The sequence below is a fragment of the Empidonax traillii genome, unplaced genomic scaffold (genome assembly GCF_003031625.1).
Source record: "Empidonax traillii isolate 1590-97213 ecotype Southwest subspecies unplaced genomic scaffold, ASM303162v1 scaffold194:size798623, whole genome shotgun sequence".
Lineage (NCBI taxonomy): Eukaryota > Metazoa > Chordata > Aves > Passeriformes > Tyrannidae > Empidonax > Empidonax traillii.
The window spans coordinates 600,018-624,571 of NW_020955387.1; the positions used below are offsets into that span (position 1 = coordinate 600,018).

The window sequence follows — 24,554 nt, forward strand, 5'->3', positions numbered from 1 at the left end:
AATAATTTTAGTTCTGTGGTTTTTCTTTAAATTTACTTGAAGTTACTCAATGTTTGAAATGAAAAACCAGTGGCCAGGATTTATACTAAATCTTAAAAAACTACAGAGTGACATGCTGAGTAAACAGTTGGTTTTCTTTTAGAAGAGCTGTGCACCATGTTATAAAGAACTGATTGTAGTTTAGGTGCATTTACTTTCCCACTCATGTTTAAAGACTTTACAATTTGTTTAAAAGTTTTTGATTGCTGGGCATAAATATTTGAGGGAGGGGGGAAGCTATAAACTAGAAAAGGCTGTGGATTTTGCATGATGAAGATGAATTTTAATGATGTGCATAATAGTGCTGCTGTTGTTTGTGCTTATATGAAAGTAAAATAAATAATTATATAATTGATAAGCTTTATAAGAAGTTATTTTACTGACCAATTTGGCACCTGGGTGGAAAAAACCCAAAACCTTGGGAAGCACATTTGAGGGAGTGTTTGCCATTTACTAAGCCATTTTCAATCTGAGGGACCATCTTCTTTGTCCTGAACAATATGCATGTAACCAAAGAAAAATAACCAGACATTTGGTAGGAAGAGAAAGTGCACATTTAAAAGTAAATTGTTTACATTAAATATCCTTTAATGACTTGCCTTCAGTGACTTTTTTGTTCAGCTTGTTTGTAAAACTGTTCCACTTTGCCTGATTTAGAATGCTCTCATGTGAGTATTTAACAGTGTCTCTGATCATGGAAATGGCTTTTAAGATGTTGCTGCTGTCCACTTTCCGCTTTGTTGACCATGTTGATTTAAGTCCCTGAGACGGCTGGTCTCCAGGTGGAGCTGTGTTGTGTTCTTCGGTGTGCACAGACACAGACAGTTACTTGACTGGGCTGTCAGTGGGAAATTTCATTTGCTTGCTTTTTCCCATTTTTTTTCTTCCTGCTGCCTCTGCAGTGGAAGGATGTTGGTCTTTTATAATAACTGAGCTGATGATTTGACTGTATTGATCAGTTTTCCCAACCACATGGTGAGAAGTTTGTCAGTAAATGTACTATTCTCCAGTACATTACCCTGTCCTTCTGCTCTCCAGCCTGGTCGTATCAAGCCATTGAAGGACATTTTACTTCATTTTCTTCTTTTTTTCTGTGGCATGCCACATGTCTGTGAACAATTACATAAACCCATGCCTCTAGAGCACAGGGGATCTCAGTGCACAAAAGCTTGGTGTTTCCCTGTGGATGCCTTTTTATGCTGTCTGTGAACTGATCTGAGCTACTGAAGAAACAGGGCTCAACAAGCAAGCAGTCACTTTGCAGTTGCTTTTGTGCTTTGCAGACGTCATTGCAGTCAGACCTGTGGGGGTTTTTTCCACCTTTTTTTAACACATTGTTAAAAAAATAAAATTCAAGTGATGTGCAGCCAGGTCTTTTCTGTAGAGTTAGGAAAACAATGGGATCTCCTTCATGCTGTACCACCTAATACAGTAACTTTATTTTAGTCCAGATCTTCTGAAGCAGGTGCCTGTTATCCTTTTTCTGTTAGTCAGCGATAACAAAGTCAGCCTCTTCTTTCTGCCCACTTATGGCTTCTGCTAGACTGTTTCCTTTTACCTGGAATTCAAATCACCATGCTCGGAGAGTCTTTTTCAGGGCCAGTTATTGAGCCATGCTGACTAAGAGGCATTAAATGGAAACCTACGGAATGCTTCAGAAACTATTGCCATAGTTTTGCTTTGCCATCAGATTACAGAGTTTCTTCTAATCTGTTTGTAATAGATTGTTTTGCAGGGTTTGTTTTCTATGCTGGAAGGCATTAGGCAGCATTTATTCTTTCCAATTACCTAGAGCCAAGGAGCAAAGATTGTTACTTTTAAGGAAACAGATGGGTGTCATAGGACTTCCCACAACCATGGATCATCATCTTAAAACAATGTATTTCGTCAAAATCACTAAAACCAAAAAGTGATATAGATTCTCAGTATGAAATGTCCATCAGTAGACTAATCTGTTTTCTCACATCAGATCCATAGGAATGTTGAAGACTCACAATTTTAGCTCAGGCTGAATTTGCATTTAATTGAAAACATCAGTGGTCAGAATGTGTGGAAGTGGCTAAATTAATGAGTGAGGGACACAAGAATGGGAGAGAAAACTCATGAAAATAACTTAAAATCCATTACAATCATTTTAAAAACATGGAGATGAAATACGATTTGATGGGTGCTATGAGGAACAGGGGTGAGTTAAATGAGCTAAATGGGAAGTTACTAGGAGAGCCCATGAGACAATATATGTGTGAGGAAGCTGTTAGTATGATATTCATCTTAAAATGCTAAGACTTCATTTTGTGGAAAGAACTACAGAGGAGTAGAATCAGTAAATGCAGAATTCAAATTCACCGTTTTAACAGTGTCCCAAAGATGAAAGGGATAAGAGTATATCAGATTGCTCTCTTTTATTCAGTTAAATTAGTTATAAAAATCCCTTTGTCAAAATCAAGTGTCTATCTAATATAAAGAACAAATCAATATTTTTTTTTTTATCATGGCCATTGCAGAATATGTTGCAAGTTCTTACTCTGTTTTGATGGATGTTGAGATCTTGAATCTCACAAGCCAGTCAGATCTTTCCAATAGGCCTCAGTGATAAGGGAATTTGAATATCTGAGGGGTTGATGAAATAACCAAAGAATATACTGAACAGATTTGCTGAATCCCAAGTGATGTCCCTAATCACATGGAGAATGTGCTGGTAGGGTATATTTAAGGCGCTGAAATGAGTCAGTAGAGGCTCATCACTTACGGGTCAGAATAGTTTGTATTTTGGGAGCTGTAAGGGGAAGGATGGCATTATGCAAGACTGATAGCCAAAAATAATTTCCAGTTATTTGGAAAATATACACTGAGAGTCCAAACACATGTTAGTTGTTCCCTCATAGGTTAAAATTTACCTAGAAGACTGAAGAAAAGTAGAAATGAACTTCACATAAATGTATTCCAGAAATTTCTGGAAAAGGTTTTTCTTTCCTCCTTTCCCTCAGTGAAGCAAATATCCTTGTAGGTACCTGGAAAAGTTTTTATTTATTAATAAGTAGAAATAAAAGTGATATTCCACTAATTCTACTAATAGAAATGGTATTCCTCTAATTCCTTTATGCAAAATATTCTGAAAGACCAGAAAATATTCCTCAGAATTGTAAAGGAAGGTAATAACTTTATCTTAGAGGCAATAAACTACTAGACCTGGTGCCTTTGCTTTGCAAAAAAAGGAGTCTAAGAAAAATACACCTTTAGAAGACAGAGAACAAAATGCAAAATACAGTAACTTTACAGTTAAGTGATTGTTTTGCAATTTGATTATAAAGTATGTTCATGAGCTGAAAATATATGAATGGCAAAATGGCCACAAGATTGACCCTGTAGTTTGGTTTTGCACTGTCAAACATTTCTGTTCCTTAGGTAATTTTTTTTAGTGTCTTCAAAATATTCCTGACAGCATTTGGATAAGGGCAAGAACACTGATAACAACTGCACCATGCAGCTGAAGGAGAGTGGCAAACAGGTGTTTTATCATACTCAAATATTCATTTTGGAGATTATATTTATAATAAATAGAGTTGCTTCTAAGCAACAGAAGATTCACATGACATTTTCAACTGTCATCATGAAAATCCTACAGGATTCTTCATTCCAGCACTTTCAGACATAGCTACTCTAAGCTACTTTCTGGTTTTAATGAAGAATCTTCACATAAACACTACAAATTTATTAATAGCTCTAATAAGTTATGACAAAATGCATAGGATTCTGAAGATTTCACTTGCACACAGAAAATGACCTGTGTGAGGAATCAATAGTAATAACTAAATAATTTCAGAGCAAATACATCGAGCACGCACTTTGAGCTGTGCACTCATTTGAAAGCGGTTTCACTTGCTAGAGTGTGCAGGATTTCACTGCACTGCATCAATCTCCCTGAGCTCTAGGCAGTAAAGGCCACTTTGTTCTCAGGAATTAAAATGGTCTGGATAAATAAAATTAACTACTTCAAAAATCATTGCAGATCTGAAAAGCTGACAGTAGTAGGGGGGTGCCCTCATATGAACCCTTATTAGGAGAGGTAGTGGAGGGCACTAGTATCAGTGGCAATTCTGCTAATTCTGAATTGACAAGATGATTTAGCTGATGCTGTTCAAATAGTGCTGGGAGAGTTAATGCATTGGTACCATGAAAGACACAATGGGGTAATGCCTGTCACCAGTGAAAAACTTACATGACAGTTTATCTGGTCTAGCTATTTAATGACAATCCAGATATTCAATGGCAATCCAATTTGTAATGCTTAATTCTTTGTTGGGGAAAAAAGAGCCATAAACCTAGTTTCTTAAAATAAGCTTAATGGCAGTCAGTTTTTGCAAAGCTTGTATTTGCTTTTGGTGTTCTTGTTGATAATTTACTGTGAGATTTGCAAGTTTTGTGGTTCAAAATGCTGTACATTTAGTGAGTCCCTGCCCTGAAGCGTATGCAGTCAAGTGATAAGACAGACAAGTACATCTAGGTGAGTTAAAGGGTATAAGGAAACAATTAAATGGGATTAAATCCTGATAATCTCTTTCATCGTGTCCTGTTTCCACTGTTGCAAAGGCTGCTCTGTGCATTTGTCTGTGTTAGTGTGAAATCTGTTGTTACGAGGAGTGCTTAATATTATCCAATCCTTAGGGTAGTCATGAGGTGGTTAATTTAATCCTGTGTTTGTAGACACTTACTGGAGCATGGCCCTTTTGCCAAAACAATTGCACTGTTTTCCTCTCTCACAACATCTCTAAATGCTCATCCTGGTGCAGGAGGTGATTGTCCAGAGCACTTTCTTGAGCTGAGCGATCTCCAAGGCAGACTCAGCTGGGTAAGATTGTGAAGGAAAACAGCTGCTCTGATGGATGCAGGAGGCTCCTAAAGGGATGAAGTTAGTAAGTGCTATGTACAAGAATCTTGCCAGTGACTTGAGGCCGGGAGCAGGGGAAGGGGCAAGAACTGGATGGTGTGATAGAGGAGGACACTGGCTGATACTCAGTCGAACATTTCGACAGGTTGTGGAGTCTCTAGGGTAGAAATCTCTCGGTTGCCAGGAATCGTTTCTATGGGGTTTGGTTTGTTGATAGATTTTTCTGTATGCTTTTATTGGCAAACAGCAAAAAAATATTTTAAAAACCTTGGTTATATAAATATATGAAGGAATTAGAAGACTTTAAGTTTTTAAGTACGAGCTAATAGGTAGGTGGTATTGCTAATTCTTTCTTATTAAGATGAAATTGTTGGTATTTTCCCCTCTATGGGTAAAAAAAAAAGAGTGATAATATTTGGGTCATTAAAAATACATCTAATTGGGTGAGAAAACAGAAATTTTCAGAGGAGAAATAGGGTAGCTTAAGATTGTGTCTTTTAAAATAAAATTTCAGGTTGTCTCTCTTCCTATGAAAAAAGGGGAGAAGTTAGTCATATTTCATGATAGTCAGGTTATTTTTGCTTTTCCTTGATTGACAGCTAAAATCAAGCTTTTAACTCATTTTTAGAAATCAGTTTATTAGTATAACCATGCAAAAAATTTAGGTTATTCAGGGGAAAATACGGTCTGGTTTTATAAAATATAAAAATGGCTTTCTGTCAGAGCAACACAGTGGACTTTTGTTGACACTAAATATTTAGTCATGCAAATACCCCTCTTTAGGGTTTTAATACAATATATTTTGAGGATTTGCAGCAATCTTGCATACAGAAAATGAAAGGAATACAGTGAGTAAACATTAATCAATGTCCAACTTTAAGAAGGCTTTTATGATAGCCATAAGAAAGCTTTTATAATGTTTTGTGTTTAAATAATAGCATGTAAGCAATAAAGGCTCTTACTGCTTGCTCTTGGAAATGAATAGGTATTTCCCTCAGACAGAACAAAAGCATAAAGGCTCTCAGTGCATGCCCTTTTCTCTCCTGAGATAACCATGAATTACTCAACACATCATTGGCCAGACCTAATGGCCCTACCTAATCTGCTTTCTGTGTGCTTGCCCCCTACCCTACGTTACGCTTGCTTGGCACCAGTTTTTCCCCCAAGACATCCCTCCTCCTTAGCTGATGGAGAAACCTGCTTGTGGCCACGCTGCTGATCTCATACAAGAAATTATTTTGCAAAGTGTGCATGCTGAGGGTGCAGTTTTACATGATGGATGGTAGGGGCTGCTGAAAGGGATGGTTCTTCTCCTACCCTTTTGCCTTGCATCTGGCAGCCTTGGCCACGGGACACACAGGGGCATGTGAGCAGGGAAGGGTGATAGGAGGAGTGGGACTGTCCCAGCACCTTGTCAAGAGGCTGGCATAGCAGTAGCATAGCTTTTCCCTGGCCTGAAGCTTTCCTCTGTAGGTTTTGACCTAATAGGAATGAGAAGGTTTGTATTCTTTCGGGGTTTCAAGCAGTGGTGCCGTGTGGGATGGTAGGTGGAGGAGGTCCTGCAGAACGAGACCCATTTGACATGCTGCTAATGAGTGCAGCAAGTGCGTGGGATAAAACTTGTGTCATTGCACAGAAGCATGAGTGTTTCCTCAAATGAGTGATAAAAGCAGTTTTATAAAACTTGTGGGGACACTGATGATCAAATAAATAAATATATCCATTTTCTAAAGTGATTCAATATATTCAGTAAGTTAGGGGAAACAGACGATAACTAATTCCTCTTGCCTGAACCTTGTCCTTGGCCAAGACTTCTAAATGTTTATAAATAATTTTTTAACACTTATTCATATCTTGCAGCGTTTCTTGGCCTGCTGTGAGCTCAGGGGCATTAAGTAAGGTCTGGGTAGAGATAAATCCTGACAATATGTTTAGTAGGGTACCAGGTGCAGCTTTTCACTGGTATCTTTAGAAACAGGACTGCAACACTACTGTTTGAGCTGAGCACTTAAATAAACTGTGAAGCCTGTGATAAGTCCAGGGCAGAAGGGAACAGCCAGCACTTCAATGTTGTTCCTGTTAGTATATTTATAATATTATTTTTTTAAAGTACACACTGAAGTTCTCTTTTCCTGTTCTTGTTGTCACCAATTGTGATGCTACAGCAGTGCCTTCAGAAAAAGGGCTTCTGTTGTTCATGGAAAGTCCCAAATTTAAATTTTGTCAAATGGACATTCAAGCCAAGCTGTGTTGGAGAAGTGGCAAGATCGCCCATTCACACAATGCTTCAAGATTTGCATCATTTGAAATGCATTAGGTTTATTTGTAAGCATGCTTAATACAGCCAAGCTAGTCTGAAAAGGTGACATATTTTGAGATTAAAAAAAGGGAAGATTTTTTTTTTTCTGCCTCATGCTTACAAGAGATATTGCTGAAATGCTGAGGCATCTGGAAAACCGTGATTATTGCTCACAATGTGGGCTTTAGACTCACTGCTTAGCTTCATCCTTTCTTTTCTTCTGAATGTTGGGTTCACCTGCTGATTCGATGGCATTATCTGAAGTCCAACCTATTCAGGATAGGGAGAGCTATTTGACGGGAAAGTAAAAATGCACATACAGTGCCAAATAATTTGTAATTGTAATTGGGGCCCTGGTCCTAAGATGTCTGTGATCTAAGTGTTAATAGCATTAAATAATCCTTGGAATGTTTTGTTCTGGGTTTTTATAATCTTTTTAAATACAGAAAATGTAATTAGTAAATATTTTATCTTGGCTTATCAGAGGCATAAATAATGTCTGTTACTAGCACCACCTTTCATGTTTGTGTTGGCTAATTTAGTTTTAATTTGGGTATTGGAGTGTTACAGTTTTATGATGTGGAACATATTTACTTCTCCATGAATTCTGCTGACTGAACCTTGCAAATTAAGTGAATCCCCAGAAGAGATTGTTTTGTTCAATAAGCAACTTAATTCTTCCTGTTTGTACAAATATTTCATCAAAGCTTTTTTTACTTCATTACTGATTAAACTATTTAATCACAGAATGTAAAGTCAAAAGGTTAGCTCTAGCCTGAAAGATATTTAAAAGAAAAAATACATCTGGTCTGCTAGATCCTCTGGTCTAACATCCTGGGTATTGCACGTCATTTATTATTCTCAGCCAGTTTCTTTTTTGCAGTGTCCAGTAACTTGGGCCAATTTTTGCACAGACTGTGTCTTCTGGAGAGGTGTCCTCTTCTTGAGCCTGCCAGTAAAAAACACTGCCTGGAAAGAGTAGTGTAACCACAGCTGAAGATTTCTGACAATCTCTCCCGTTTTCTTCCATGCAGTGTTGACACAGGAGTTTCTTAGTAGAGAATTGGAGCTTATGGGTAAATAAAAATCTCCCTGTTTGACTCCTTAAGCTTTAAAAGATGCAACTGGCATTATCAGATGTAAGGTTCCCTATGGCTTGGGCATGAGAACTGTCAGTAGCAGGGAAAGATCCGTGCAGGACTTGGGACTTTTGGGACAGGTTGAGGATCTGAGCAGGATAAATCCCCAAGTTCGGAGCCAAACAGAGCCAAACTGGGAGGTTTCCTCTCATACTTTTCTTTCAGTATTTCATAATCTATGCATATTTGCAAGAAGTATGTAAAGGGAAAACTGGTGTTCTCCAGGACTGTCTCAGAAGATGACTTTATTTTCTATTGGACTCTTTTATCTAAATTATCTTGGATTAGGTAGTTGTTGAGAGATTCATTCTGTCTTACTGCCTGATTTTAAAATCATGTTTCTGCCAAGAAGTACTTGATTGCTAACCAGATGTTTTAAACCATAGCCATTTTTTTCAAAAGAATTTAACAAATTCTGTTCTGTACTGTAAGGTCCTAATCCCAGTAACTGAGCTAAGTAAGTAACAAAGCTTGGTTGTTTGGAGAAGTCCTAGGTAGCACAGTGTGAGTCTAATGTAGGCCTCTAGAGAGATGCTTTCTTTCATTCGTAGGTATTTTACCAAGTTCTGTGAGAATTTATGAAGACTCTAAAATGAATTATTTTCTGACATATAAAATAAAATTGGATTTTGAGAATGATCTGTCTTGGTTTCAGCATCATTACACTGAATGTAGTAAGAAATTCTAAAGAAACATACTTGAATATTATCAAATTGCTTTTTTCACTCAACTTCCATGTGATTTTTGTTGTTTTCCCCAAATGCCAGGGTTGTATTAATAAAGATCTGATACGGTTTTAATGATGGTTTGGAAGTCAGAGAGCCTGTCCTGCGGTCTTCTTCAGTGTTTGTGAGAACTGGGATCCCTTGGCCCCCCCACCACAGTCGAGCCCGGTGGCCCCACGGGTGCTCTGAATGGCAGAGTGCCTGTCCTTCACATTTGTCTTTCTTTGAGACATTTAATCCTCAAATTCAGGCAACTTTATATTATATATATCTATGTGTATGGATGATGTCTTCAAAAGTCCAATAGGCACATTTGTTAGCATTAATGGTGGTTTGGTTTTCTTTAAATTATGAGATTGGCTATCAGTTGTTGAAAGACTGCTGGAGAGATGCTTGCAGTGGGTTAGCATTAATTTAATGGGGAGCTGCCAGCATAGCAGAGCTGACACATGAAGGCTCTCAGTGCCAGTGTAAGAGGTATTCATGGCTTTCTGAGTAATGCGATTTTACCAACTCAACATTCTTCTTGATGAGAATCAACTTTAGAAGGGCAGAAGGAAAGCAGAGATTTAATGAATACAACTGCCAACTGCTTTTTTTTTCATGAAAATGTGGTGTCCTACCAGAAAAAAATTTCATTTTCAAACCCTGCACCATTATGGTGTATCTCAGTACCCTTATTAGGCTGAATTTTGGCATTGTAAATTTAGTTTGCCAACTGTATATTTTAATTTTAGTAATCTGTAAATCTTAAATTAAAAAGGTAGTTCTCATAACCTTTTTTTTAGAAGATCTCTGTAAATGATTATGTGTGCAAGTACATCTACTGGCATGAGCAGAAAACTCATTATCTGAGCACTTCAAAAGTACATATATACTTTTCTGAGGGCCTGCTTGTTCTCGTTCATGTTCTTGGTTCCTATCCTAGCTGTATTGATGAAATCTGTATGAAGAAATGTTTCTGTATCAAAAACTTTTAATCAAAAAGCTGAAAGATGAAGCAGTTATGTGTTGATGTCTAATCTATAGCTTCATATTTTAGCAGTATTACAAAGTAAGATCATGTTCAGAGGACCAGCCTGTGCAGTGATCTGCTCCCTCATTAAAAAACAGAAGTCCTATTTACAGATGAGAAGATTGGCCTTTTTCAGATGTATTTCTTCAAGAGTTTACACAGCTGCAGTGCAAGCCATGGATAGGAGAGAAGATGAATACATGGGTTATTACTCGTTTTGGGACCTTGGGGAACAGAAAAAAATATCTCATTTACTTTTACCAACAAAAGCCTTCTTTTTGCTAGGGGCAGCTTGGAAGGTAGGTTAGGGTGGGGAGAGATTAAACTGGGCCACGGCACTCCCTGAAATAGTGAGTCCTTCTTCCAAAGGCAGCAAGAGATGAGGGAGTGGGTGCTGCCTTGGAGGCCTGGTTGCTTTGGAGGAAAAGGCAGGAAACGTCTTTGCTCCTAAAACAAATAGAAAGCATGGCTGAAGGAGTGGATGCCTGCCCAGCTGTCAGACTGTTTCTGTGTCTCTTGCAAGCCTTTATTATACCCCTTATGTGCTGCCAGCTGGGGTGGGGCTGTACCTCATGGAGCAGCTTCATGGGCAGCCCCTGCCAGCCCCGCTCAGCAGATGCTCTCAGGATTCCTTGTATTTTGGTAAAGCTGCAGAGGTTGCTGAACTGTTGGTAGGTTCCCAGTGAGATCAGATGGCTGCTAATGATGATCAGAGTGATTTTGAAAGTGCACTTCTCGAATGCACTTTCATCTGGCTTCAGTGATGATCTAGATCAGTCCACTGGGCTTCTGAAACACAGGCAAGAGGAAAATAATAATAACTAAACACACGCCAAGTTGCTACAGGTTGCTACAGATATTTAAGTGATTAAACTAAGCTACAGGTTGGTACAGATATTTAGGTGATTAAGAACAGTCTCATAGCACATAGTAAGTTGCCTGTAAGTGGCTTCAAGAAAAAAAAGTGTAAAAAATAATGAAGTTAAATAATGCATATTACTTGGAGGAAAACATATGCTGGAGCATATCTAACATTTAAATTATAGTAATTTTGCCTCCTTTATTGACTCGTAGCAAAATAATGGAAAAAAAATACAAATAGGAGAGTTTTATTATAAATATGTTCACAACCAGAAGTGCTGCTTTGCATTTTCAGCAAAAGGGTTGGTTGTCTTCATGTTCCTTTCTTCTGGCTTAGGTTTAGAGTGCAAATAGCAGCTTGGGCTAGAAATAGACCCATCTGTTATAACCAAGCCCTTCTTTTTAGGAGAGAGAACTTTATATGAAATAAAAGCCCCTCTGTCTTTGGGGTATATGAAACTCCTGCCTCCTCGGAGCAGGGGGAAAGGCTGTGAAACTGTGAGCATTTCCAGGAGGGAGAGTTAGTCATGTGTGCGTAATGGTGCAATCTGTCATTGCCAAGCTCGTAGGTGGGACACGGCTCGGCATGAGAGAGCTGTGTCACCTGCCGAGTATGAACTTGAATCTTTTAATTTTGTGGTCTTGAATGTGATATCAGCTAGTGAAGTGGAGATCAAGTTGGCAAGGGCCTGACATCTCTGCCTTATCAACCTCAGTTGTCACCTCTTTTATTGCCAAAGAAAACCAGCAATAGTGTTTGAGCAGAGGGAAGTTTGTGTTCTTGTCTTGTGACCCGCCGTACTCCTGCCCTGGGGAGATGACTACAGATAGTGTGTTGTCAGTAGTGCCTGTGTAGGTACAGCTGCTTCTGTACAGTGAAGGGAGTATTTGTAAGACTATGTAGTATAAGGTGCTTTATGCTGACGCTTTCTGTTCAGTCTCCACCAGCTTCTGCTTTTTTACTGTTGGATTGAGGGCACCGAGAGAAGGAATAGCGTGGTGTTTGTTCTAATACAAGAGAAGTAGTTTTGCTGCTAAGAAAAGTGTTAATGTAGGATACTGTGTGCGTACAGAGTGGCTGCAGGAGCACTGCAGTTGCCAAGAAGAGACTAAGCCATGATCTTACGCTGTCAACCCTATTTATGTATCTCACTATATTTCATTTGCATTCAGTAACATTGGGATAAATCTCATGCTCTGAATGGAAACTTTCTTTGTCTGTCTTAAAATCTCTCTGCGTGGCTCATGGCTGGTCTCTCACTCACCCCTCCTCTGTCCCTACTCTTCCAGTCACCACAGGCATAAGTATCAGAGTGGAGCTGTTTCATAGGATCATAGAATTTCTCTAAGGTCTTTGATTGCATTGTCACTGCAATGAGTACGTGGGTACAGTGTCCAAATTAAGCTTTGGTAGGAGCTGATTTTTACAGTAGCTAAATGTTGACCCAGCTACCACCTAACTTGCGTGAACTTCAGTATCTGTCAAACACAATTTCTTCTTTTTTGCCATGTCTTACTCTTCATTTTGTAAATATTTTGTTTTCTTTTTTGTTTATTAAAGGAAAAAAAATGCATTTTTAGTAATTGGAATGAATTTTTTTCATAGGACTTTTGGGATATTTCAATGTCTGATTTTTGTTTGTTTACATTGTTTTATGAGCGAGGAAAACATGGAGATAAAGCAGAGATCCACTTGTTAATAAATTTTGGAATATTGATACTGGATTGCTTGGCAGCTTTTCTAGAAAATCTGCATTTTAAAATTACAGCCATTTCACTGAACTCAAACACATGAAGATACATTAAAAAGGACAATATAGTTAAGATTGCATGATTGATGAGGATTGAGGAAGAGTGGGGTCAGACACGTCATTTTAATCATATTGCCTTGATTGTGCTTCATAGCTCTGCCATTTATTAGTACTCGAGGCAGCTTGTGCAGCTGTAACTCTGCTTGAATGGTGGTGTGTCTCATGATGAAGACCTACCTGCTGCCAGCATCTTGGATCAGCTTCCAGAGGTTGCTGAGGCACAGCAAGCCCACAGTTGGGGGTAGCAGGAGGGCACTGCCACAGAGATTCTTCACCAGATCTCATCTGTAGCTTTTAATTTCTGAGATCTCTATCTTTTTTTCTCAGTGACACATAAGCCTCCTCTTGCAAGTAAAGTAAATGAGAAAATTAAAGAGAATCTGCCTAAAGAGATTTACTTACTGTATGAAAATCCAGCGTGGTGATTGGCTGCGTAAGCCTGAGTGACAAGATGGAGAGGAAAAAAAAAAAAGCAAACCTACTGCTGTTTGGGATTAATAAATGTGTGACATAAACAGCACTTCAGGAAAATGGATGAGCTTTAAAAAAGCATAAAATAAAAAGTTCACGTGTGTTAATCAAATTAAGAAGAAGGAGTAATATTTGTGTTTCCTAAGAGCATAAAAACATCCGACCTAAAAAGGATATATGTGATGTCTCATGCTGCTCAGTCAGGATTATTAGCCAGCACTAAGCAGTTGAAGCACAAGCTTTTCGTCTCTGGATGCTTGAATTATTTTAATATTTTGCAAAATCTAAATCGGGTCATAAATGTTTTGGCAATTTCCGATTAGCAGCGTAGGGGGTGGAGGGCATTATGAAACATGCCATGTGATAACACAGTTGAGTGCACTGATTACTAAACTGTGCAAGTAGATAGAGCCAAGAGGGAGAGCCCCTTCACATCAGGAGTGAGGGGTGCTGGCTCTGCAGTAAGAGTGGTATCCTGCACTGTGCCTGTCCATGCCGTGCCTGACTAGCTCATTATATTGGTCCTCCATGGAGTCCCTGACATGGAGACCCTGTATGCACTCAGCAGATACTTTGAAAACATCAGCTAGTCAAGAATCAGCCCTGCTCACTAACAGAGATCTAACAGAACCAGTAAACACTTCCTAAATAAGTCCTGGTAAGGTCTAGAAAATGTAAGTGTCCCTGGTGAAGGCCACCCTGCTAAAGAGAAGGGAGAATACAGGAGAAAGGCACAGATTAGGCATGAGAGAAAATTATCAGAAAAAAAGAGTGGAAGGTTTTTTCAGTGCCTGCATTACATCAGAGAAAAATTTTAAGATACGAGGAGGGGGAAAAAATACAACTGAAACAGAGATGATGCAAGAAACCAGGCAGTTTAGCTGGTGTATTCAGTTAGCACATATTCTATTTCAGGATGGACTAAATAAGATAAATAAAAAGTGTAGTACAGAAAAATAACTAAAAAAAACACCCCCAAAACATAAAAGCAATCATGTTTTTAATGCTAATGTTTTTGTTGAATAACAACAAGCACAGTAATTGTGAACAGTATTTTTAAGACTTGGTATTACCTACACCTCATTTAGTTAACTTGCATTTTTCTGTCATCCATTTAGTAGCTGAAACAAATGGTTTTATGGAAATCATGAAAGGTTGGCCAGGCTGATGCTGAGCCAACTGCAAAAATTGGCTGAAATGGTTTTAAGAGTGAGCAGACAATGGGTGACTTTCCTGTAATTGTGTTTTGGAAAACAGCTGAATTGGTTCAGCTTCAGCTTTCGGAAAAGAAGAATGTGGAAAATCTCAACAGGAACTGTTCTCTGTAGCAAACACACACAAAAAAATTGAACATGGAGCACTGAGGACTTAAGGAACAATTTTAACCTTCTCTAAAATTGTTGTGGCTTCTGTTACTGTTATTATTCATAACCAAAATAGCTGTACTATTTTTTCATCATTTAGACTCACTGATACTACTTATTTATCTGTCTGTTGTTTTGCTACACACTCTGCATTGTGCTTCTCAGAAATGCTGCAGAGAAAGGTGATGAGTGATATTGCTCGGGTGTATAATGCTTTCTTAACTGGAGTGTGATGGAATTTATTAATTCTAAAATGAGTCGAGCTTTTTTGCTCTATGAAACTATGGGAAATAAAGAAGCTTTTTTATCTCCTGGGATGTATGATGTTGAATCAAGTTATTGGCTTTTCTGTAAAATGAAGTCAGACATAGTGTCATGCTTGCTCAAAATACTGACTTGTCTAATAGATCAAATGGTGAACTAATGTTTTAGACACATGCAAGGTCTTGAGCTCTTATAGCCTGTTTATGGTTCTTTCCTAGCTGCCCATGTGGTAATGAAATGCAGGGTGATTATTGAAATTTTTATCTGATAGATTACCCTGTTAACCTGGCACTCCAGCAAATTGTCATACTCTAGCAAAAAGGCAGAACATTATGCAAAAAAGTACTTCAGCTCACAGATCTGTTCAGCACACAAGCACATTGTGGTTTTTATTTTATTTTACTATTTTTTAGGATTGCATTGATGTGGGTTGGTGGGAAGGAGAACTCAATGGCAGACGAGGTGTGTTTCCAGATAACTTTGTCAAGCTTCTTCCTTCTGATTTTGAAAAAGAGGTAAGCAATGTATTCTTTCATTTTCACTTGAGAATACAGAATGAAAGTAGAGTTGAAGGAAGTCCTCTTTCAGATATGTGGTTTTGACAAAGTTTTACTTTTAACTTAATAGCATAAAACCATAAAGGAAACAAATTTCTGGGTTAAAAAGCATCCATGGAGAGAATGTGTGGTGCTGGTGCTCCAAGTCATATTATAGAGTTTGATTTGCCCATCCAGCCACCCCATCTCCTCTACACTACTCTGTCCTGTGTCCTACAAGTTTGAGAGAGAGAGGAGCTGGAGGTCCCAGGACTGAGTCATGTGATGCAACAATATCCAGAATTCTTAACTCTTCTCCATTGTTTTTGTGGTGGAATGAGAAAAGTTGATGTACCATCTGCACGCTGATGGACAGCAGTCCAGGCACTGTTCCGAAAGAAAAAGGGTGACATTTTAACTGGGAAATTTGAAAACCAGTGAGCTTTTGGTATCTCAGAGGCATGGTTCTCGACCTCTCAGAATTATTAAAAATTAAGGTATAAAATCTATGCATAAGCTTTTCAGCTTCTATTTATTCAAAAAAGATGGTGTTTTTATTTGCCAGACAATATTTAGAAATCTTGCAGTTTCTTGGAATAAAGTCATGGATTCCTTACCCCAAAAGTCCATTCTGTTTTTAGGAACCTTTGCAGCTACAAGTGGGTATTAAAAGCTTGCAACCAGGCTTTTGATGAGTATTTCAGCGTGACAGTGTAAACCTTCTGTGATAAAACCAAGACTTACTGGCACTCAGCTTCAGTCTTTGGCAATAAAAATTGGACGCCGAAGGCAAAAATTAAATAACTTGGAAAGCTTAATAAAGCAACTATTAAACAACTCACAGAGGCTAACATGATAATTATTGAAATGAAGATAGAAGAGCAGCAAAAATGGTGGGAGATGAAAATGCAATTCCGTAGCAGAGTGGATATCCTGGCTTTAGGCTTAATAATAAAAGCAGGTGATTTCCAGAAGAGGCAGAAATCATAAACCTTAAGACATAGTGAGCCTATTATAGAAGAAAGAAAATCTTTACTCATATCCTTTTTTTGTGGCGAAATTATTCAGTCTTTTTGAACTTATAAATTATATACCTTTAAAGTGTTTTTTTAGAGCACACTTTAATATAACTTGTAGAATAAATTAGATATTCAGACACTTAAAAATTACAGCTAGGTCTGCTCTAAATGTGGAGAATAAAATTTTATTAATTTTTAAAATGCCACAAATCTGGCCACATGAGTAAGTATCTGGTAGGACTACAGACCATCTATCTTTGCTTGAATCAGTGCTAAAAGGGAAGGAGATAAATACTTTTCCAGTGATTTTGTCAGGTATTTTCTGATGTGTTTCAGAAACCTTGGAATCCATCCTATGCTCTGAAAGTATATGTTGCAGTAGTTCTTCTGTCTGTTGAACAAATCTTGGAATCTTTTCCCATCTCCTTGTTCACTCCCCAATTTTCCAAACCTGATTCTTTTCCACACGTGGATATTTACCCCAGATTTTTCTATTCACTGCCTGGTCTGCATTTCCACCTCTCAGGTGATCTCCATTACAGGATTTTCCCCTGAGATCACTACCTGAATCTAATCAACATCTGGATTTACTTTCTATTCCTACACCAAATTTCTTTGTCCAGCTTCTTTTCCTCTCCCCTCTTACTCTTCATCCCTGCTCTGTAGTTCTGTTCTCTTCTTGTCCAGCCAGTCCTGGTTTCATGTCTATTTGCTTAATTTTTAGTCTGTCTCCATCACCTTCTCATTTATCTCACCACCTCTATTCCAACACATTGTGAATCCTTCTTGCTTCTCCATGTTTCCCTAAGCACTCTTAAACCTTCTTCACACTACACCCTTTTCTGATCTTTGTCTGCCTTTTTGAAACAATGTATTTCCCTCTTCAGCTTTCACTTAAAGTCACTTTGCCTTGTGAACCATAGGACCCTTTCCTATCTGGAGTGGGATTTGCAGTGAATCTGTCACTTGTCCATCTGCACTTGCTGAACTTACTGTGGAAGACACATCTCAGGGGACATGACCTAGACTCCTTACAGATGAGAACTAAGCCAAAAGACGTGCTAAAGGAGATGTGCTTATATTCCAACTCCTCATGTATGGACAGTCAATGGGATCAGTCTCACACCACTCCAGAATAAAACCCCAAATGTGTATATTGTACTGCTGGATCCTTGGCATCAACTATTTCACCCTGCAGCCATTATCAACAAAACTCCCAATTGCTATCACAAGACATTCATTTTTCCTATCATATTTCCTTTCCAATTTTTTTTTTCACTTTTCTGCGTTTAAACCTTTAAACATATCGCCCAAATTCTTACAAAAGTATCTCTGAGATTATAAGGGACTCAGTGTTCCTGGACAATGGTCCTCAGCAGCCAGGCTAGAGAAGATCATTCTGATCTCCTGAGTTCTTGACCACAGTTTGTTCAAGCTGATGACAGGAGGTGGTCTCGTCAGGATAAGGTGATAGGAGAAACATGAGGGTTACTGGATGACAACTTCTGAAATTCAAGCTGTGCAAAATCTGGTATTTTTTTTCCTCCAGAGATCAATAAGTTTCCTAGGCTTGAAAGAAGTCCCTTGGAAGGGTGTGTGCCTTCACAGCAAACGTGCTCCCTGTCCACAGTCAGAGCGAGATCTGAGAGTTCTAGGGTAGAGGCTGAACTAATTATTGCAAGTGAACAAAACAACTGATCTTCCTCGAAAGATTTGGCAGATACATAGAAAGTAATGGGAGGGAGGGCAGGGATCAAGAGTTTGAGAGAAAATATCAGCTTAAATGGATGGTTGAAGTTTGGCAAAGCTATGCATATATGGAAACATCATTTTATACTTAGTTCCACAAGACAATATACAGTGCTACATAGCCAGCAATTGTGATTGTGATCAACCAGACAGCGATTGTGATCAATCTATAGCAAAGAAAATAAGGTCCATCTCAGAAAAGATGGATGTGCATAGGAAAAATTATTTTTGCTTAGAATTTATGCTCAATAATCTTGATAGTTTTTGGTTGGGTTTGGTGGGTTTTTTGTTTGTTTGTTTGTTTGTCTGTTTGGTGGGTTTTTTTGTTTGTTTGTTTGTTTTTTGAGGGAGAGATAAAGTGTGTTCTTTAATGTAGCATGGTCCTCCACTTGGTTTTGTACTCATTCGAACACATGGTGAATGCCAGTATGATGTGTGCATACACACACTTTGGCACAGAAGAAAAGACATCCCTCCCCTAAGCTGCAGGTGAAGAGAAATGCCTCTGGCACTGCTTTTGTGGTCATACCATTACAGATCTATGAGGGAAATGGTCATGACAGAGAAGGTAAAAGTAAAAAGTACAGATTATTTGGAATGATTTGTTTCACCAAACATCTAAAATCCTGATAACTGTCTTTCACAACTGAAACTCTAAATCTTGGTAAGTGAATAAAATGTAACTTTTGCAGTATTCTGCAGTATTTCCTGTGTTCTGCATTTCTGCGTCATCTCTGAGTCTGAAAGAGCACATCAGGTTTTGCCACAAGTTTTTTCCAAAATGAATAGGAATATTTACAAGATTAAGTTTTAAAGATATAGATTTCTTCAGTAGGCCAAAGGTCATGTATTCCTCTAATCTTAAGAGGTACATAAAACGAACCTCTTTTTAACCCCTCAATAAGATATTTCAGTTGTAAAAGCATAAAAACGACATTTCATTTGTCAGTGTTATTTTCTCCCTTCAGATTCATTTTAATGAAGTTATTTCAGGAGAAATATGTGACAGTCTTATAACTTGTAATTATTAATGTTAAGCACTTTATTATTAACTCCAACTTTTGTATGAATGAGATTTGCAGGCATTTTGAAGCAATCTGTTTTCTTCTGTTATTAAATTTTAGAGACCGAAGAAACCACCACCTCCATCAGCTCCTGTCATCAAACAAGGATCAGGTAAGATGCAGCTGATTTTGTACAGCATATGTCAGTGAGCACATCTCAATCTAAAGTATATTCAAATATATATAGAATTCATATATATCATAATTGATAAGCAGGTGTCTAGACAACAACTAATAAATCAGACTCTTTCAGGGTTGATAACTCTAAAAAAATTGGGATGTGTGTTTTTTAAATGTGTTGCAGGCAATCATCTGCACTATTTTAAAATAACCTGTATCACCCCTTAAACATGTTAAGTCGGAGCAAGAGTGACACTTCAGTTTTTAGAAGTTTTAGGTTCTGTTCCTTGACTGAAGTTGATTGTGTGTGTGTCTTCACAGTACAGACCCGGTATGTTGGAGTCTGATAATACCTGCAGCAGGAAACTGCATTCACCATAGATGTGATTTATTCTGGACACAAAGAGCTTTTTTGTAAATCCATAAAATACTGTCATAGAGTGGTCTCATCTGGGTTGCAGTTGAAGTCTTGTGGGTCCCTGTGAATGCTGGAGCTGGCTGAGTGCTCTGGAGTCTATGCCATAGTTAGATTCTTGGGTTTCGATAATTTATAGCCCTAAGTATAAAACTAAAAGGAGTTATCCTGAATTTGGTTATGTAGATAATGGTGTTGCAGATGTATTAAGGGGCTGATTCTGTTGTGCAAACAGATGAGTGCTGGCAGAACTGTTTTTGTAACGTTAGACTGAATTGTGGGTACATACTGAGAGCTAAACTCACTTTTATTTGTAGTTTTAAAATGACCCCTCAATACTAATTTCCAAAAGTGCCTGCATGATTTATTTTTATCATAAAACTTAAAAACAGTTTAAGTATCTATGCACTTGACAGTTCTGACCTTGGAAACAAAATTCCAGTTCCATTCATGTTGAATTAAAAAATACAAGGCAGGGGATGCTCTTGGAGTTTTCATTTGTATTGCAGTGGTGGTGGTGGAAACATAACTATGGCTGGAATTCTTTAATCCTTCAAGTCCAGTGAGTTTGTAAAAATTCTGCAGCAGCACTAGTGCTTCCCCCACTGCTGGCACACATTAAAAACCAAAACAAATTCATCCAATCTAGACAGATAGTTTTCCTGTTACTGTGGTCTGTTCCAGCTTTTGGTGCTTTAAAAAGTAAATTTCCCTCTCCCGCAGTCTTGAGCTCTTAATAGAAGTTGCACCAGTGTACAATTTATGGTGAATCAATATGCTGTAATTTAACTAGTTTGGATTTTTCATGCAGTCTTTGACTATAGAATCATGACTATAAATATCTGAGTTGCTTATTGACATCTGTGGTTTGTTCTTTACTCTGTCTTGAGACTCATGAAAACATAAATTAGATTTTAAAATCAGTAACAGTGTCCAGAGATAGCAGTATGACTTTGCCATCTAGTGGTGGTACAGTGTCTTAGTGACAACTGATGTTATAGCCTGACATGTTTCAGAAAAGCTCTATAAAACATTGTATTGGGAATAACACTTTTAATATGTACCTGTTTGCATGCAGATAATATGCCCATTTTCAGAAGGAAAAATGAGTGCAAAGAGGATGTAGACCATTTCATTAAGGCAGTCTAAGTCTTAAGCCAGAGCCAAGACTATTGCAGTTCTTTCTTTTCAGTCTTTGACAAGTCCTGGCTGATGAGGCACAAAAGTTTCTTCTGATAGGTGTTGAGAGCTGAAAATTGTCCTATGTTTATTACCAACAAATATTCATCAAATTATCACTTCATTGAGGTTATACAGTGTTTTACCACATCTCCATGTTAGACCTTAGTGTTGATAGTGTAAAAGAGGTGTCTAGTTTGTATTATAGTAGAGATAGAAGTCTGGCTGTGTTTCCAAGCTCTCCACAGCAATAGGCTGCCAGGGCCTTCTCTGCTGCACCAGTTTACAAAGCAAGATAAAAACTGGAGAGACAAACTGAGGAGCACAAGTACCTTATACATAGCTGTTGAAAAGCAGTGGGCATTTCACTGGGTGGCTGGGATAAGAAATATAACTGTGTCTGGACTGAAGGGTGGGAATACTCTTGAATTCCTCTGGGAGCTGATGCTGAGTTCCCCGGAGCTTCCTTGCAGGTGACCTTCACCTGGAAGTGAAAGCAGGATCATGGTGCCTGCCTGGGTGCTGATTAATTTGGGAGTCACAACCCAAGTAGGGAGTACACCTGAGCCTGGGAGCTCCTCAGTGTTTGTAGGCTCTTTGTTTTAGACTTGGCCTGAGAATGTCCTTCTGTGTGTTAATGATGGCCATTAATCTTGCTGTAATTAGACATTTTTAGGTCTTTTTTTCTTGATGACACTGCTGTGTGCAAGATTACCAATATGTTGCCTTGTGCTTTGCATATCTATTGTGTAGAAAGGTTTTAATTGGTTTGCAGCAACAGTTTTACCTCTAAGAAGTTAAGTATTGGTCATAGAATCATTCAGGTTGGAAAAGACCCTTAAGATCATTGAATCCAACTGTAAAATGTGAATTTAGTATTATTTATTGACAAGATAAATGATACAAGTATCGCCTGTCCTACATTTATGTAAAGAAACAATGGCTGGTGATCACCACTGGTGAGCTCTGATTTCTAGGAACCAGCTGCAGAAGGGAGTTGCAACACCACATTTGGAAAAGGTAAATGTACTTGAAAACTGCATATAGCAGAATGGACTGAAGCAAAAAATTGCCCTGTGTTCCCTGCCTGGCCTCCTTTGCTTTTCTTGGATTTCATCTACTGTAATTTTTATTGAGATACTAATGGCATTACCTAAAGGGGTTTTCAACACTACGAAGTTGGAATGGCATTAGCACGTCGTGGTGAGCCAGAGCAGCAAACCAATATACAGTCAAGTATTCCTTATAATATGGGGATTAAGATTGCATCTTGCATGTGCCAGGAAATTTTTGCAAAGTCTTCCCATTGTTGATGCCACGAGTTCCCATATTCCCTGGAGCAAGAGAAATTGGTATGTCAGGGCCATTAGTACAGAGGCAGAAGGCAGCAGGAGCCTACAGCTCCAGGCCAAAAGCTGTCAATTAAAATAGTCACGCAGAATACTGCCACCACTGCTCTTCCTATCCTTCTAATATGTGGAAGTGAACAGCTACTACTAGTGGTGAAAAATAGGAGGAAATGGGTTAACTTATGTAAAATAAGCTCTGTATATTTTGCTCTATTAAGTATTCTCTCGGCATTATGCAATTAATTGATTTATTCCTAATAATTCTGCACACTATTGAGTTGCTTCTCATTTAAGTACATCTGTAACGGTAAAACATCTGTCCATATTTAAAAATCTGTAGTTATTGATTTGTTTTTTCCACAGACTGGTCTGAAAGTGTCTATTTTTTGGGGGTGCACAGTTTGGAAACCGTGAACTTGATTATAAAGCCATAAACATCCAATTGCTTTTTTGTCATTATGGTGCAAGCAAATAATTGTAATAAATTTATGTTCAGTTTTAGCAAGACATTTTCAAATTGGAGAATATAAAAAGCGTAAGAAATTGCAGAATTAAATCTTATGTGGCTGTATATGCTGGTTTTTTGGCTTGTTCAGAATTCAAAATTTTTTTTCTTTGACAGGGACCACAGATCGAAAGCATGAAATCAAAAAGATACCACCTGAAAGGCCAGAATGTCTTCCTAATCGAACAGAAGAAAAAGGTATGAGATGTGCTTTCCTGCCTGCTCTCTGCAGAGACACAGGGGAAATGGAACCAATGCACATTGTCATTTCACAGTCTCTGTTTCCATTAAGTGTATTGTTTGGGTGTTTGTTTCCCACTCTGATAGATTGTGATGGTAGGCATTTTGGAAAGGATCTCATTGTAGCTTATGGACTAAATTTAGGGTTTTCAGTTTTACCAATCCAGAGCTGTTAAGTACGTGCAGCCACAACTGTAGTCAAGGGGAGATTTGCTCTCAATACATGAAATGCTGTATAAAGCTCAGTGCTCTGTAAAACCCACCTTGATCGAGTAAGATACCCCATGTTAGCATGTACTTTTTTCTTAACATCTGTCTGCCTTGGTTCTCTAGTTGAAAGCAGGGTTGGTGGTGTTCCTGCATCACAGAGGGGTTTTGTGAAGATAATAGCCATTAAAGATTATGAGTCACCCCATTATCATAGTCACAAAAGTCATAGGCAAGGCTTGAAGAAATGAAAAAGTTGTGTCTTCAAAGCCTTGTTTGAACATTGCGAGAAATGGGACACGGTACCACACAGAGCAGGGACAAGCAAATTAAGCCTTTAATGGTTTCATTGTGCTCATTGTGCATTCCTAATAGTTTCAGGAAAATAGTTACATCAGTTCTCTAATTGAATGGTGTCAAGTTTCATGTGTTTAAGTGGACTGTTCAATTGTATGGACAAGTTTGTTTATGGGACTTCTTAATTTCGAAGTATTCAATCTTGCAGCCTTTTAAAAAGCACACAAATAAATGTATAACATGCAGTTATAATTTAGTGCCAGAACCTTCAGACTTTGCACCAAGGTCTGTTTCTGGATATGTATCTTAGTGATCTGACAGGTGTTTTAGCAGTTTACTCTACATATGCTTACTTTTGGTTATGTGTGCTGCCTCTCATGGTTATCTTTGCTTTCCATTTTTGGATTTACAAAGCCAACTACCAAAACAGCACAGGAAGTTTAAATATGTTACTGTTCAGGCTATAAATATCTGTAACTTCTCTGAGCATTGAAAAGAAGCTGTAGGAGTTGTGCCTACATTTCAGGAGTACCCGGGAATGGCAGGAATTGCTCAGTGTGGTGTGGCAGCAGGGGTGGCACAGGAAAGTTCTTTGTGTTGGCACACTGCCTAGCCTGTCCCTCATGCATAGTTTAGATTCTTGGACGCTGACACAGAATAAATTGTCATAGGATTAAGTGTGTAAAAATGTCACAGTATGCTGGAAAAGCTTCAATGTTACTGAGGACCCAATGACTGCATCTGCTGAAAGTGCACTGGAAAGGGTTTATGCCTGTGAACAATAGTTGCTAACTGGACTATTCCAGATCTAATGTGGATTGTGTTTCTGGTGGTTTATTTCAAGATCCTCTCATACTGAATGAAACCTAGAAACCATTAAGCAAAGCTCTGTAGCATTGCCAGTACCTCTTAGATGCATACAGAAGTGTAATATTCATGGTATATCACAGACAGTGTTGTCAAGGGAAGTGGAGTGTTGACATAGTAGGATACAGAGA

At 38.3% G+C, this 24,554-nt stretch overlaps 1 protein-coding gene across 8 annotated transcripts in view; it reads left to right on the plus strand.

The window, feature by feature from the left end:
* The window catches only part of SH3KBP1 (SH3 domain containing kinase binding protein 1), a 216,311-nt gene that overhangs the window by 166,476 nt on the left and 25,281 nt on the right, over nucleotides 1-24,554 (plus strand). For all 8 annotated transcript variants that reach the window (XR_003571543.1, XM_027886741.1, XM_027886744.1 and 5 more), the window contains 3 exons: nucleotides 15,290-15,391; nucleotides 19,305-19,356; nucleotides 22,930-23,010. Coding sequence is in view for 7 of the 8 variants with exons in the window: in XM_027886741.1 (XP_027742542.1) it covers nucleotides 15,290-15,391; nucleotides 19,305-19,356; nucleotides 22,930-23,010 (235 nt within the window). In the remaining variant the exon portion in view is untranslated. The remainder of the gene's footprint in view (nucleotides 1-15,289; nucleotides 15,392-19,304; nucleotides 19,357-22,929; nucleotides 23,011-24,554) is intronic.